Consider the following 16,933-nt stretch of genomic DNA (forward strand, 5'->3'; position numbering starts at 1 on the left):
CCATGCTTATACATACCTTACTTTCAGTAGATAAATATTAACAAAAACGAAGCATATGAACTTAGCAATTTATTCAATATATGCAAGCCCACAATTATCTATTAATTCAAATGTCAGAATATTAATCTAAACAGGCTGATTGTAACTTATGTATAATGTAATTGGCATACAGTGAAGAGTCCAGTTTGAATCTGCCTCAGTTTTTTTTCCTACTACAACTCATCAACAAAAGGGGTATTTCCCAAGTTCCCACTAGCTGCCATTGATTTCTTCCCATCAACAAACTTCTTTGCAGCCTGAAAAGAAATAAATAAAAATTGGACATTAAGGAAACATCCATTAGGCACACTGAACAAGCTTATCTCCTTGCTTCAGAGTCCCAGCTTCAACTGATTTATGGAATCAGCAATGTAATATTTCTTATGGCAATGATTTTTAATAAGCTGTCTAAACTGTCTCAGTTTGACAGATTAATGATATCAGCCTGAAGAATGTAGAAAAGTAGCAACTTTTCCCAGCTCTCTGAAGTGGTCATACATATGCCTAACGTAGAAAATATTTTCTATTTGGGTCAGAAAAGCAGCAGAAAGGTCGAGTGTATCAATCACTGAAGGTAGAGTCAGGAAACCTAGGTTCTATTCCCAGTTTGACCAGTGACCTCCTGTGTAACCTGAGCAAGTCACTTCGCTGCTCTATGAACTCTATGTCCCTCCCACCTTTTGTCTGTCTTGTCTATTTATATTATAAGCTCTTTGGGGTAGAGACCATCTCTTACGATAGGTTTATACAGTGCTGAGCGCAATGGAGCCTCTAGGTACTACTGTCATTCAAATGAGTAATAGCAGCTTTGTGAAGAGATTTTGATGTTCTAGATTTGTTTTCCCCACTAGATTTCCAGATGGAATTTGTTCAGTTCAGAAACCGAGATTATAATAATTGTTATTACCACTAGCACAGCGTCTCAATAAAATCCTGTGAGGTATTCATTTTGCTTCTTACAATCACACCCTAGGGTTGAATCCTCCATAACCTTACTCAGGTGGAGGATTCCCTACTGACATCAGTGGGACATCTCCTGACTGTAGTTTTGTATGATTAGGTAAATAGCTGGAATTTTTCCTATGTTTACTTGTAATGGTAGAATTCAGCTAAATTCTCACAGCTATATTGACTTTGCCATATACAATATTAAAGATTATTCCCATCAGTAAACTAAGCAGACAACTGAAAAGGCATAGCTAGCAGAGATTTGTAAGCATCATAGAACCACTTTTTACAGGGTCCCTGTATACATATTCTATACACCCAGAAGAGTATGCTAGTCATAATTGTGCATAGCAAAGCTTATATGGAATCATTCTGTAAACAATGTATATGGACACATTTACTTACATTCACAATATCAGCAGTGGCTATGGAGTCAATGTTTTGAATTACAGCTGTTGGGGATGTATATATACCAGATGCCAATGCCTCGGAACCGATTTCATCAAGTAACCCGTCTGAGGTCTCAACTAACATCAAGTATGTGGCTTTCAGATGATTTCTGCCAAACAAAGTGTTGAGAATATCTGAGTAAGTAAATCTTGCAATGTTACTCAGTAGTTATAGACTAAATTAGAACTCCCAGTTGTGTGTAGTTTTATGCAACTTCGGGCTCTTAACTTCACTTCTGCTTTAATGCCCACCTCTGAAGCATTAGCATTCTGGGGATAAGCACCCTGCGATACTGGGATATTTTTATGGCTCTTCAACTCAATGATTTAAAGTCTCCTGCTGTGTTGAAACAGAAGCTTTCTCTTATGAGTATGGGAGTCTAAAACATATGATCAGCTGAAGAGGTAACAGAACTATTCAAAAGGACAAATTCCAGAAAGCTGAGAGGTAAGGTGGCAGAGGACCTCCCACCCCCTGCAATGGTAAGAAAGCTCTGGAAAGATTTTCAAGGGTCAGATACCAACTAGAGGCAGAAATAAAAGATGGAACCCTCAAGCAGGGCCTAAGGTAGGTATCTCAGCACACTACCCTTTCTCCAGTAGCGAGGGAATTTTTTTTTTTTTAAAGCTTCTAGCTGGAATGTGAATATTTCAAGCCTTGTTGGGCAACTTTCAAACAAATTTAAAGAATGTGATCATTTCAGTATTTTCTAGCCATAGATGTTCAAGTTTTAGCATTGGCAGTTTTTTGAAAATTAGAGATTTCTGGTTTTAGGTTTAAAACTAATTATCAGGTCTCACCTAGAAAAGTATAGACAGTTTTACTGCAAGGTGTAAACAATTAACAAAAACAATTAACACTTTTCTGTATAATAGGTTAGTGCTTCGTTTAAAGAACTGTAGCATAATACTTTTTGTTCCCTTATTATTTATTTGCCTCAAGCAGGTTCCCATTGCTAGTCACAATCTAGTTTATGAAAGTTAGTGTTTATTTTTTATTTTTAAAAGTAAAATAGTAACAGTTTAATCCAAAATGATGATCTATGGCACACACTATAATTGAGAAGTAGCGTTAATGTTATGACTGAATTCAACTAGGGCCACTAATACCTGCATCAAACAGTAATAATAATTATTTTTTTTTAAACTACACCCCAACTACAGGAAAAATTAGCAACATACTCCAAGGAAGATAATACGGAGAAAAACATTGCAGAAGAAAAGAAGTAGCGAAATCTATCTATATATATTAAGAAGATTTCTATTCAGTGCTATAAATAAACCAACAGGTAGAAGATTTAACATCTGGCTGATGAGAGAGGATATGATAATTTGTTTATCATGTTTTGTATGCAATCATGCAAAGTGTAACACCAATTTTCTTTAAGTTCTACATACAATCTTATAATAAATAGATTTTATATACGCAAGGACTCAGTCACTTCTATTCACTGTCTGCAGCTGAATCTCCTGTGGGCTGTAATACTTTGGCCTAATTTTGGCTGTTAGGTTTAATGTGTAGCAGTGGCCATTATATACAGAAGATCAGATTAGATGATCTGGTAGTTTCTTCTGGCCTTAAACTCTATGGGTATGCCTACGCTGCAATTAGACACCCGGGGCTGGCTCGTGCCAGCTGACACGGGCTCAGGCAAAAGGGCTATTTAATTGTAGACATTCAGGCATGGGCACTATGATCCTGTGAGTTGGGAAAGTCCCAGAACTTGGGCTGCAGCCCAAGCCCGAACATCTACACAGCAATTAAACAGACCCTCAGCCCAAGTCAGCTGGCACAGGTTCAGCTGCAGGTTTTTAATGGCAATATAGCTAAACCCTATGACTTGGGATAGTAGTTGAATTTTACTGCTTTAATTTAGAACAGAAAAATCACAATACAATCCCAGAAATTAACTGCACCTTAATTATTACAGTTGTACCCCTCTGTATTATTAGTTAGCTATTGTGTTTGCAGGCCTGCAAATCAGGAACTTCCAAAACTGTTAGTTTTGCCATCAGAGACGTGGCAATATTACTTTCTTACTTCATAGGGCTTTCAAGATTAGATACTTAATGTCCTTGGATAACGCACCACCATCAATTTAATGCTTTACATTTTCAAAACATTTTAAAAATACCATTTGCAGGTCCTCAATATTAGTGTTTTGAAGATGTAAGTGCATGCTAAATATTGCTGGTTGGGGAATCATCTCAGTGTTATCTTGTAGGGAATTTCCTAAATAAAGCAGTTTAGAGAAGTATTTAAACTGGAATTGTATACTCTTGTGTGCTATAATTAAATCACAGCTTCTGCTGACAGCTGTCATTTACATCTAATGAAGTAGTTAACAATAAGCTATTCTTTAAGAACACTTTTTGCTGATTTAAAAAGTTTCTATAGGAATTGCTGCTAGCATAGAATTTGCTGTCATTTTCTTAACAGCAACAGCAATACTTTAATTGGGTAGGTAGTGTATACCATTCCCATCCCTGCATGCTTTTGCTAGGTATAATTACAGAGGAATGAGTCTCAACCTAGGTAGTTATACCGTACACCTACGCAGTTGAAACTGTTGCCCTACAGAAGCCTCTTTATAAATGCTTACTGACAGGAAGCTGAGCATCTGATGTTAAAACTCCACTTCTATAACAAATTAAAGCAGTGACACTCAGACCTCAGAGCCAAACTAGTGATCAATATTACCTAAAAGTTACAGTAGTGTAAATTCATTGTTTCATTTACTATAGTACTATATATTCATATTTAAACAGTATGTCAATATATATGAATTCTCACAGAAAAAATGATTGACCAAATATTATTTTATCAACTACAATTGGTTAATAACAGAAAAAGCATCCTGATCGGTTAATAATTAAATCAGTGTTTTAATATCAATTGCTATAAAGAGCCACTTGCAGCTTGAAAGCCCCAGTCTGAGTACCACTGAATTAAAGTGTTTATTAGACTTTTTTGTATCAACTTACTTAGCCCTTGTGACATCTTCATCAGTGATACTGCCCTGAGCAATTGCCTTTACCTGGTTCAAAGCAGCCTTAATGACCTAGGACAAAAGTTAAGCAGTTTTTTAAATTTGGCACTAATGGCTTGATCATTCCCAACCCACAAGGAGTCTTCTCTTTACTGAGCAGAAACAAAAGACACTAAGTTTGAAAGGCTGCTTCACCTGTTTCACATTCCATTTTATTGGATCATCATTCTTCTCAACCTCCTCATATATTAACAGCCTCCTCCAATAACTATTCTACACTGTATTCAGTCAGGGGGGCTAACAAAAAAGTTTAGTCTGTGCTTTGAATCTCATACTGCCTCCAAAATGATCCCAAGTCCTTACACCAAATAAAATGCGATCACACTCTCTTCCCCCATTAGATTCAAACCCAGCTCTCACAGATGATCAATTCAGCCAGGTTTCTGCCAGCAGCCTAGTTCATTAGCATCCACTTCAAAATGGATACATTTAACTACTTATATTCAGCAATCTCAAGAATGCCTTCACTACTGCTACTTTATTTTTGTACTTGTACTTCCCCAAAAACAAGCCCTATTCCCTGCTTTGAGCAGTTAAGTCTTGTATCAATAATGCAATGTTAGTTTAAATCCAAGTCAAAAGAAACATTTCAAACTCTTGTTCAAACTACTAGATAGTTACACTAATAACTAGAATTTAATAAGCCAATATATCTGATCAAACCAACAAATTCTAATCAGCAACTTACCTCCCCAGCAGCAGAAGCCTGGGATATAGTATAAATCCCAAAGAGTCCAGAATCAGAGTAATTGACATTAAATGCTGCAGCCTGTGAAACAAAATTTTCAGTTACTGTTCCAATAATGAAGATTGGATACTCAATTTCTCCTTCAACAAAATAGCTACCAGTGGTATCCAATATGCTAGAATTTAGAAAGATGGGTTCCTTCTGTTGAAATGAAACCAATTAGGGTAGAAGACATTCCATGAAATATTTTTAATGTGTGTGCTAATGATTAAAAGAAAGGTTCTAGCATATGGGGCTTTAATCTCTCAAAGGACAAGAACGGTTTGGTATATATTTTTCTATTGCATTTGTTTTTTGTTGGGAAGGAAAGTTGCAATAAACCTTTAAGCTTACATCAAATGGTTGATTAGTTGTCTTAGCGATAGCTTGGAACAGTTTGCTGGAAATATTGCTTCCCCTTTTAATAAGAGGCCCTGCACCTAGAATATGCTGAAGGACACTGAACGCATTTGCTTCTGCACTTCCAGTAGCAACTCCTTCTGCTACTATGGCAGCATGGACAAGGCTTTCACCATTCTGTTCCCTGATTTCACCTGAAAATAAGAAGAAATTATAGTTAAAAATATAATGTATTAAACTTAATATGTGAATTAGTTCTTATCATATACCTCCAACAGTGGTTTCTAGTCAGTAAAGAAGAAAAGCCATTAATGAAGTTTAGTTGTAATATTAAGTCCACAGGATCTTGTTCCAAATATTGACAGTGGACATCAGCATTGACAGTTCAAGAAAAATAATCCCCTTGTTTTATAAAAACAGAAAAGGTGTAAGCCTTACTTTTTCACAACTTTCCCATAATCAAAGGGCCAAATTCAGTGGAGATATACTTGCGTATTCCAGGTCTGAATATGGTCTAAGGGCTTGTCTGTATGGTGATTTAGTGCATGGGAAGCCAGGGTATGAATCTACAGTGCACCAGCCTGCCAGGCACTAACTGGCCATGGGGACCATGCTGCTGCACACTACAAGTTTGTAGTATGTCAAAGCGCACATATGGAATTAGTGCATGTCTGCAGAGTTCACACAGTTATTTAAGCGTACAGCAGGCTGGTGTGCAGTAGATTTATGCGCTAGCTTGCTGTGCACTAAATCACTGTATAGACAAGACCTTAGACCCCCTATTGCAAAAGCTACAAAATCCATTGAATATCTGCCTGAAGGGAACGAGTTCTCACTCAATAGCTAGATTTTGACTGTCTGAAAGATTACTTATTCCACATTTTAGCCAACCCAAACGTAGTCCAGTTATCACCTAATTTTCTGACTAAGACTGTTTTCAGCTGGTTGCAGAAATAACCAGATTGTTATGCAGAATGAAACTGTTTGAATATTAGTCCAAGATACTGCATCAAAAGTACTCAAAAGAACTGGTACTCAAAGTTTGTTATGAAATATTTAGTGGCCTTCCTGGAAAGTGAGCTTTTCAATACTCCCAGGTATCCCTTTGTTACCTTCCACACCCCTGGGACACTTTACTGTTTCAAGTACACAAATTCTGGTATGGTGCCACTAGGTTGTGTGTTTTCACTTTATGGAATATAGTGGAAGGATGGCCCTGTGGTTAAGGCACTGGACTGGAGGTTAGAAGATTTGGATTCAGTTCCCAGTTTTGCCACAGACTGTTCGCCATCTTTGTCTTGCCCTTTGTCTATTTACATTGAAAACTGTCTCTATTCCTGTGTTTGTAAAGTACACAGTACAATGGGGGAATCAATCTCAACTGGGCTCTTGAGGTCATACTTAAGTCTTAATAGAGAAGACCAGCACAAACCTTGTAGTTACCAAAAAAAACCCCACCCCAAAACATACACAGACTGTGTTTACCTCCACGATATTGGGCCTTAACACCAGAAGAACCAGCCCCGCTCCTGATATTTAGAAATTGCTGTCCAACTTGTTTTAGTTCAGAATGGCTTACACCTGCAATATATTTGTATTAAAAAGAATCACATGTAAATTAACAGTATTAGAAAATTAACTAGAGATGGCTAACAATAAGTAATTTAGATGTACTTTAAGAGTGCTACTTGTAGAGATGAAGTTTGATTACTTGTATAGTTTTCTTTTAGTGCACAGTATGACACACAAGACATACCTAGTCCCACCAGAGCCATTCTTGCACTTGTGAAGTTGTTCTGTACAAACTGGTGCAGCTGCAACAATAATGTTGTGCGTGTTAGGATATTTCCACAAATAATAATAAAAAAAAGGCAACCACCATGTGTCAGGTTACTCATTTGAAGTTTTTCTAGTGGCAAAGATCCTTCTAGGTGTCTATTTTGGTAATACTGAAGAACCCTTTACAGCAGTGGTCTCCAACTTTAAGCAGAAGATCACTTTTTGAATTTAAGTGCAACCCAGGATCTACCCCACCCCTTCCCTGAGGCCCAGACCTGCTCACTCCATCCCCTCTCCCTCCATTGCTCGTTCTCCCCCACCTGCATTCACTTTCACCAAGCTGGGGCAGGGGTTGCAGGCTCTGTGCTAGGGCCAAGGGTTTTGGAGTGTGGGAGGGGGCTCCAGTCTGAGCCTGGGGCAGAGGGTTGGGGTGCAAGCTCTGGGAGGGAGTTTGGGTGCAGGAAGGAGCTCTGGGATTGGGCGGGGGGGGGTGCAGGCTCTGGAAGTTTGGGTGCAGAAGGGGGCTCAGGGTGCAGGCTCCAGCTGGGTGGCACTTTCCTAGAGCAGCAGGGCTAAGGCATGCTCCCTGCCTGCCACAGCACCACGCTGCTCCCAGAAGCTGCCAGCATGTCCCTGCGGCCCCTCCCTGCAGCTCCCATTGGCCGCAATTCCCCATTCTCGGCTCATGGGAGCTGTGGGGGTGGTGCCTACAGGCAGGAGCAGTGTGTGGAGACCCCTTCCCCCATGCAGGGACATGGTGGCCGCTTCCGGGAGTGGAGTGGGGCCAGGGCAGGCAGGGAGCCTGCCTTAGCCCCACTGAGCCACTCAACTTTTAGCGGCTGGAGACTGTGACTGACTGGCAGAGGCTCAGTCGATCGCAGTCTATCGGTTGGTGACCACTGCTTTAAAGACTCTTTCACAGAGCAAAGGTGGTGGTGTCACTAGCATGAAAAAGCTGTTACAAATAGAATTGGACGCCCAATGTCTTAGGTTAATAAGGAAGTTTAAAAAACGATGGTATCTACAATTGCTTTGACTCAAAGGAGTGCTCTTTAAATATTTCCAAAGTTTACCAGGAATCAGGTCATCTACAGAACTGGTTCAATTTTTATAAAAACCATGGAAGAAAAACCTCAAGCCGTGAATGAAGTTTGATCTTGCAGTAGCACTTGTTGTCACTGCAAAAGTGACAACAGTTGCCAGTTGCACAGAGTTTAGGGATGCAGATAATTTCCTTTTTAAAAAAGCATGCTCTAATCTTAATGGGAAATTCTGTCCATCAATCTCTGCAAGGAGAAATTACAAACATACTTCCCTAAATGCATAAACTTAAAACTCCAAACTGTTACGCACACAAATTGTAAGCTGGAAAGAGCCAGACCCACCTGATTTTTTATTGAGTTTATTTATTCTGAGTGGCCTCGAGAGAACTGCAGTTTTAGCTCTTAAACTACTGTTAATTTTCACTGCAGTTCTGTAAGTAGGTGTATCCATTGTTCAAATATTGTAATTCTGACTGCAGCAAGTCTTGAGGCTTCCAACAGCAGTTGTGTACAGGAGAGACTGTTTTATGCACTCTCCCCGTAGTGGCAGAAGCGTACTACTGTCCTATGTGGAAGTCACTAGCTCTTTGTACATGGATATCTGCACTTCAGTGCAGGTCCTATTGATAAATAATAGAAAGCCAGACACAATACAATGTAGCCTTTTCAAAGGCTTTGGAATCACAGTTGATAAGAGCCACATGAAAATTTTATACCCAATAACAATTTACAGTCAGAAAAAGGCTGACTTTACTTCAGCATCAGACTAACATTTGAGATGAGGACGCATCTATATAAGGAGTATTATTTTGGGAGAATTGAATAAGCCAAAAATGCAGCTTTAAGTGTCACGAGAGAATAGTTTTATAAAAGAAACTAGAGTTGCAGATTCACATCTGTCTCTTTATACTGTGGCTACAATATGTAAGATATATATTCTTACCTGCTCTGGTGTAATTTTCCCAATCGCATAATCTGGACAGTACAAGGAGTTAGCAAGAGCATTCCGATAAGCTGCAGCATGCAAGTTTTCAAGAACACCTAAAAAAAAATGAACAGAAGAAACACTCTTACAAAAATGTAGTTTAATAGCTACTTTCACTGAAGAGTAGAGATGGGATGAACATAGGAACTGCGAAAATGGATCAGCATTGTGGTCTGTCTCATCCAGTATCCATTCAGCATCAGATGCTTCAGGGGAAATCACAAGAAATCCTGTATTAGGCAGAGGTCGAATAATCCAGGAGGTCTCATCTTTATCCCTAAAAATTAGAAATTGTCTTAAACCCTAAAGCATTGCTTTAAAAAAAAATTAGCATTAAATTTTAACAAATCTGGATATTCTTATTATCCATAGTGAAGTCCAATCCCTCTTTGAATCTCAGTTCTTCACCAGAACAGCACTGTGTGGCAATTAAACTGAAGTCATTACGCATTGTGTAAAAAAGTATTTCCCTCTACCACTTTTGGATATCCTGTCACTTGATTTCATTGAGTGGCCCTTGTTCTCATGTCCTGAGTCAGGGAGAACAGACACTTCCTGTTTACCTTTTATAATACTAATAATTTGTGTACTTTATGTTCCCCCTCATACATCTCCTTTCTAAAGCGAACAATCCCAGTTTTTTCTTTATCACACCCCTCTGAACCCTTTCAGAGCTTTATTGTTCTGAATGTTGACTTAATGATAAAGCTGACGTTCAACACTCAATGGTCTTTTGCCTAAGTATTACATACACAATAATACAACATATAATAGTAAGCAACATATAGATCTGAAACCCTTCCTCCAATAGCTACATACAAACAGGATGGGTTTAAGAACAGCGCATACTTAACGTTATATTTTCTTGCTTTTGTGGGTTTGGTGTTACATCCATATTACTTCTTTTTTCTTTAAGACCTGACATGGTAGATCATGCTTACAAACCCTTTTAAAAATGGGAGTGTTTAGGCAGTTTAGTACTTTTACAGAAGAAGCTGTAATGTTTCATCAAAAGTAATAATTGTTTATTGTGCAAATATACAACATATCTATGTTTTTATAAATTATCTTAAGTACCCCTTATGAATACTATTGTATAAAAATATGCAGCTTTTAATAGTTCGATATCTTGGTCACAAAAGAGTTTCATCAAAATATCCTAAGTATGGCTTGCAGACAAACCACCTATTTTCGGATAAGCTTAAAGAAACCAACATGATTCAATTTTATCATTAAAAATACTTATTTGAACATCACCTGTTCAATGTGTCAGAGTTTTAGGAAAAGTGCCTGCGCTTCAAAATAAGCTACCAGTTTCCCAGAGAAAGAAATAGGATTCAACAGGGCATGACAGTTTGGAGACTTCAATATGATTAAATGATTCAAAACAATGAGTGTCATACAGGAATACTAGTATTACTTAGATGATAGAGATCTTGAGACTTGAGCCCTAAGTTATGCAGATATCCTGAAACAATCTCACCTCTTTGTTGGGTTATTACTAATATACTGATGTAAGACTAGATTGTAATTTAGATTAATTTAATAAAAATGTTTGTTTTAGATAGCATAGGTAGTAAAATTCCATAGAACTTCAAGAAGCCATTTATCCATTCAATCCTAAATAGCTTTCTATTAAGAAAGTTTTTATAATGCAAACGGCTTTTTTTATAAGATGGGCTTACCATGCTCTCCCTCCCTATTCATTTCTGATTTCATGGAGAAACAGACAGACAACTATGACTTTCTCCAGAAGGGCAAGTGAAAAATTAACTGGAGGGGTCAAATTGCTCAAAGTTAAGTGAAGAATCTTCTTTACATTTGTGGGGTGGGGGGTGTTGGGTAAATATTTTTGTGAAACTGTCATAGCTGGTCATTTAAAGCATACTTACTAACTTGTGGATTTTGAAAGACAACTGCTTTATCAACTTTTAATTGTGCCTGAAGCTCTGTTACTTCCCAAGGTCTGAATTCTGGAGCTGTAGTGACATTAATTAGGTACTCCATTACTGTATCACTGAAACAAAAAGACAAAAAGTTATGAAGGAATCTAGTTAAAGAGTTCTTTAAATAGAAGTGAATATAAAGTAGCACATATCCAAACATATCCAAGATATACTGTATTGATAGACCATTCTGTACAATAGTAAGAGTCCAATTTCATGCTACAAAGCACACATCTGAACACTGCAAAACTGTATGTAATTAAGTACAGTACATTAATACTTTGATAAAGTAAACAATAAGGGCATGTGTTAGAAGTGATGTTGTTTCCTCCCCTTAAAATAATGGTATTCTGTAGCTTAACTACTATGGTTTCTTGCAGAATATGCTTTAAACTCAATTGTTACATCTGGATACTTACACATAGTCACGTAGGCATTCAACAGAATAAATCATGTTCTCTCTAGTGGAGGTTACACTAAACGAGAAGAAATTTCAGAAAGTTATGTTGAACATATGTTCCTTGTTGATGTAAATTCCCTTGCCCAAATTCCGGACCAGAATGCAAAACTCCATTATTTTTAAAAAAGATTGTACTAGTCTTTTAAACATTCAAATGGATAAAAAGTGCTAATGTAAAAACCATCTCCCATCTCTACACAAATTCTGAAAAATGCCAACAGCTATGAGGCATCTGTAATTCAGGTACAATTTGACATTTTACCATTACATTTTTAAATTGCAAACTCAATAGAATTTAGGTAGAATTGCCCAGAAAACCTGCCAAGAGAGAAGTGTATTTCACTTTTGTCTTTCTGTTCATATTCAATAAAAACCAAGCCTCCTTAAATACATACTTTATTAAAGTTCTTAAATAAAGTATAACCATATCCCTTTGGGGTCAAAGGTTGTACCTTCAACTTAATATCCACTGGGCAACTTTAAGATACATTGTAATAGAATATATACAAGAATGCATTAAAAAAAATCAGCAATGTCTTTTGCATTTCTAAGTGTTAGTTTTTGTACTTTGAACTCCCCACCATCTAATTACAAAAACTGCTAAAAATCATGTACACTTGTATTCTTTTGCAAATTTTTCATTTATAAAACTATGAATAATTGATTAGGATAAAGGAATAGAGAACAAGTTATTTTTTGTCTATTACCGATCATTTTTGAAGCATGAAAAAAGCATGCTTTTTTGAAGCATTAAAAGAAGATTCATACTTCAAAGTTTACATATAATCACATAAGGCAGATCGGTCCATGTAGTTAGTGTTCATTGGGCATGTTTATGTATTTATTCTTTTTTTTTTTTTTTTTTTGGCACTTTGGGTCATTTTGCACATGGAAATTTTAGCCATACTACCTACAGTTTCCATTATTTTCTCAGCAATTCAGATTATCTTTAAATAATAGTTACAAACCTTAGGTTACCTCCAACAGCTTCAATGCCACGAGTAATCTTGAAGGAAGAGGCTCCCTTAGTAGTCTATAAAAACACAGAAGCAGTTTTTACACTTTTAGGTATTCCAAGAACAATTTTATTTGCATCAGGTTATTAAATATAATTCTAGGCACAACATTAAAAGATATTTCCAGTCTGTTTACCAAGAAATATTTTTTTCGTTTTCTTGTGTGTACTAACACATTTTCATAATCTTGAATTTTTAGCCAAACAACTAAAATTAACATGCTGTTAAAAAAAACAACAACATTAATTTTATCGAACACACTTAAGCAGTGGAAGATAGCTAAAACAGCATGGGCAGTATTAGGTCTACAACCATAATTAATAAGGAGGTCAGTACTTGAAAAAGATGATTTCATCTACAACCACAGATATGCCCATATATTAAATCAGATCACCAGGGAGTGAAACTGAACTCAATAAGACCTCATAAGGCACCCTGGAGCTTAAGATGTTCTTATCAGTAAGAAAAACTTTATTTGGACATCAATTAAATAGTAAATACATATTAAACATTCAATTTATCTTTTACTGCATTCTGTGTATAGCCTCATTAAAAGATTGGTGCAATCGCTCAATTTCTTACAGAGCAACACTGAATTAATGCATCAACGGTTGTTGATGTTTGAGACACATTTCTGACTACTAGAAAGTAACGTGTCATCAACTCATTTCTCCCAGACAACTAAAGTCATCGTATGGTAACAGTTTTTTCACTAGCCACCTGTGTTCTATATGAACCAAGAAACCAGAGGTAGAATGATACATCATCATCATTCAGTTAAGCAATCCAGTACCTCTAGATTAATTTTAATTACGTGGGTTTCTCTAAAAGATCTCAAGCATTTCACCATTTTACCTATCTTCAAAGAATTAAATAGAGGAAAGATACCTACCAAGTTTGACGCAAGACGGAGCAAATGGGAAGTTCCCAAATTGTTGGTAGTTTCATATCTGCTACCTGCTTTAATGAACACACCAATCCTTGAAGCAGGGGAATAGTTTTCCAGAGAGGCAATCACTAAGCCATTTGGTAATTTTGTGATCTGTATAATAAAGAAAATAAAGACCTATTACAGTTTAGCAGTTCATTAAAGGTACGGTCACCACACTGTTCCTTTGTGATCTGATTCAGTCCAACACAAAAAAAAGTTTAAAAATATTCATTTGCACTGACCTCGAGATCCTGTGGCTGTAGATGTAACTTTCCTCGCTCTGTAGCTGCTGAGGCTTCAACTTTGGGAGCAACGCTGAGAGAATAAAACCTCTTCTAAAACAGAAAATAACATCAAGCAAGATTAAATAGGAACGTATTTCTACTCTCAAATTATATATCACTGCAGTATCTAATGGAACACATTAAGCAATAATTCAGAACATACAGTTTTGAAATATATTAACCAGTGTATGGCAGAATGGTTACCATATCTTTTACCCCGAGGGTTTAATCTGAGCAGTTTCACATTCCTGTTGGAGCCCATTCAAAAAATCACACAGGTGAAGAACTACAAATTTAAGAATGATAAAATTAATTCTGCAGTCGCAGACTACTTGGGACCTTGATTATTATCACAAATGCCATATTACACTGTTGTATTAAATATTTAGTTACATGAAAATTATATAGCATACTCTGTGGTCACTACTGCAACTCACCAAGCAATTAATCACATGGAATTTAACTAAAATATAACATAACATGTGGAAGTGATACTCTTAACTCCTTGGTACAAGTGGCCCTACCCTTAGAGCGCCACCTACCAGCAAATTGACCCAACTTCACTAATAACTGCATAGATGACATGGACTTTCTTTGAAAGAAAGGTTCTCAAACTTTTTTTAGCTAAGCTCCCCTTCGGAAATTCATTTCCTATATATAACACCCTCACCCCACCCCCTGTATATCCAAGGGGCTAATCACCACATGGCAGTCAAGGAAGTCTTCTGCTCCCTGCAGTGGCCCTGTCAGCCCCCACGACTTCCATAGCACAGGCTCTGTCTGATAGCGAAAGCAGACAGGGCTCTGTCCAGCAGGCAGTCAGTTGTCCTGGGGGGGGGCCTGGTGGTCTGTCCAGCAGAGAAAGATATCTGTTGTTGTACAGGGAGAAGAGCAAGAAGCTATGGACAGAGCCCCCTCCTGAACCCTGGTCCTTCAGCACACTTCGTAGGCCCTTGCACCCTTGATAGTCTTGTGGTGCTCTCCCACTCCCACCCCCACCCCAGGGAGCGCGTCCCACTGCTTGAGAACCTCTAGTTTAGACTCAGGACTACAACGAAACCACAGCAGTAGTCAAAAGTCAGAAATGGAAGGCCTCCAAACTGAAGAGATGGACAATGGCATAAGAGCATCCCACACAGCCTATAAACCCCAAAACCAAGAAGTATAATTGAACTTCAAGTGTGAAACATTACCACCTTCTTCCTCAAATGTTAAGTTTATTTTTCATATAAAGACTCACTTTCTCCCCAAAACCTGAGAGTAACGAGTAAAAATTAAGTGACCAAAAAACCCCCCAAACCAACCAGACATGTTGAGGATCTGATAGAATTTTTAGGCCATTAACTTAAGTTACCATGTCTTTCTAGTTACACTATTACATGCTTTTCACTTAGCAACAGGGCTGGTTAATATATTTTGAAGCTACTTGTATCTCAATATAGGTTTTATCACCACAAAGGTGATAATTACTTCATCTCCAGACTCTTTCCTAGTTCGACTCAGTAGTACAGACATGTCTACAATTTATACAGAAAAATACTAGGGCTCCCAAGATATTTATTAGCCTACCTGTGCCACTATCTGCAACAGACAAGGCACCTTTCCCAGTAGGCCCTCAATAACGGTTAGAATTTTTCCACTACGTGCCGACACAAGTCAAGTCCGACAACCAACGGGCAGGCTAAGGCACTAACTAACAAGCTGAGGCTGCAGGTTTAAGGGCCCTACAGGGAATAACCCTTGTGGGGGAAGGAAGGAGATCCCGTCCAGCTGCCTCCCGAGGGATTCCTCCTCCCGCAGCTGCTCACTGCGCGGCTCCCATGGGAACTCGGAGCGGCGGCCCAGGCTATCCAGCCCGGCCTCCCCCAGCAGGGAACAGGCAGCTCGTTTCTGGGAAGGAGAAGGGCAGGTAGCAGGTCCCTACGGGAGCCCCAGGGAAGCTGCTCTGGCCGGGGACAGGCAAGGACTCCCACCCGCCGAGCGAGGGCCGAGCTGGGGCCGAGGTGACCTTCAGACACTCAGCCCCGCTCCCTGCCCCGGACACCGCCGCGGGCTCCGCTCCATCCTCCCCAGCCTCCCACACGCCCCTCCCTCGGTCTCAGCTCCACGCCGCACCTGAGAAGGGGGCTGCCCTCAGCCCCCTTACCCGACAGCAAGGCCAGGGTCAACCCCGCCTGGCCCGGACCCAGCCCCCTTCCAGGTGCAAGGACTCCTCGCTCTGCCCCCCGAACCGCATCCCGCCGCACTCACCGAGAGGGAACGAGCGATAGTCGGGATCCCCTTCATCCTCTCCGTGCCGCTGCCTCCGGTGCCCCCTCAGAGAAACAAGATGGCGACACCGGAGGAAGACTCTGCCTTCCCAGCATACACCGCGTCGCCTTGACCTTCTAGCTGTAGGCGACCAGCCTCTACTGCTCCCTGTTCGGGATTGGACAGCCTAGACAACCTAGACAGCCCTCTTTCACGGCTCGGCCACTGCGTCCGAATGATGTGCGGCGTGCGCCTGCGTGGGGGCGCAAAGCCCCGCCCACTCCCTCCAGTAATTCCCACGGCTCTTCATGGGGCCCCGCCTTCTCTTGTGGAGCGCCCCCTGCGGGGTGCAGGCCAGGGTTGTGCGCTGTGGCCCGCGATCCGTTCTTGTCTGGGTGGGTCGTGCGGCGCACGGGTGAGCGGGGGGCGGATCGAGGGCTTATGCCCTGCGGTTCAATAGAGAGCCATCACAAATCCCGGATTCTCCCCTTTCCTAGCTGGGCTCGTACCCGGAGATTCCGTAGGATCCCTCAGTAGCTGGGGTAGGAGTAGTGACCCCACAGCACAGGGCGTGGGATTAGTGAAGAGACGTTGCAAAAAACTGTGATCCCGTGGGAAACAATGTGCTCCTTTATGGGAAACGCATTGCCCGTGCCCAGGGCGTGT

General features: G+C 39.6%; 1 protein-coding gene across 1 annotated transcript; it reads right to left on the reverse strand.

Annotated features, from left to right (window-relative positions):
• Positions 1-56: 56 nt before the first annotated feature.
• On the reverse strand, positions 57-16,459 carry UQCRC2 (ubiquinol-cytochrome c reductase core protein 2). The gene is made up of 14 exons (XM_084640769.1): positions 16,268-16,459; positions 13,976-14,068; positions 13,695-13,844; positions 12,755-12,819; positions 11,746-11,802; positions 11,273-11,397; positions 9,339-9,436; positions 7,330-7,387; positions 7,059-7,154; positions 5,568-5,767; positions 5,175-5,255; positions 4,422-4,498; positions 1,393-1,546; positions 57-296 (listed from the first exon to the last, which is right to left on the reverse strand). The coding sequence occupies exons 1-14, from the start codon at positions 16,301-16,303 to the stop codon at positions 213-215; spliced, it is 1,374 nt and encodes a 457-aa protein (XP_084496895.1). The 5' UTR covers positions 16,304-16,459; the 3' UTR covers positions 57-212.
• Positions 16,460-16,933: the final 474 nt, after the last annotated feature.

Source organism: Lepidochelys olivacea (assembly GCF_965140295.1).
Source record: "Lepidochelys olivacea isolate rLepOli2 genome assembly, chromosome: 10".
Classification (NCBI taxonomy): Eukaryota; Metazoa; Chordata; order Testudines; family Cheloniidae; genus Lepidochelys; species Lepidochelys olivacea.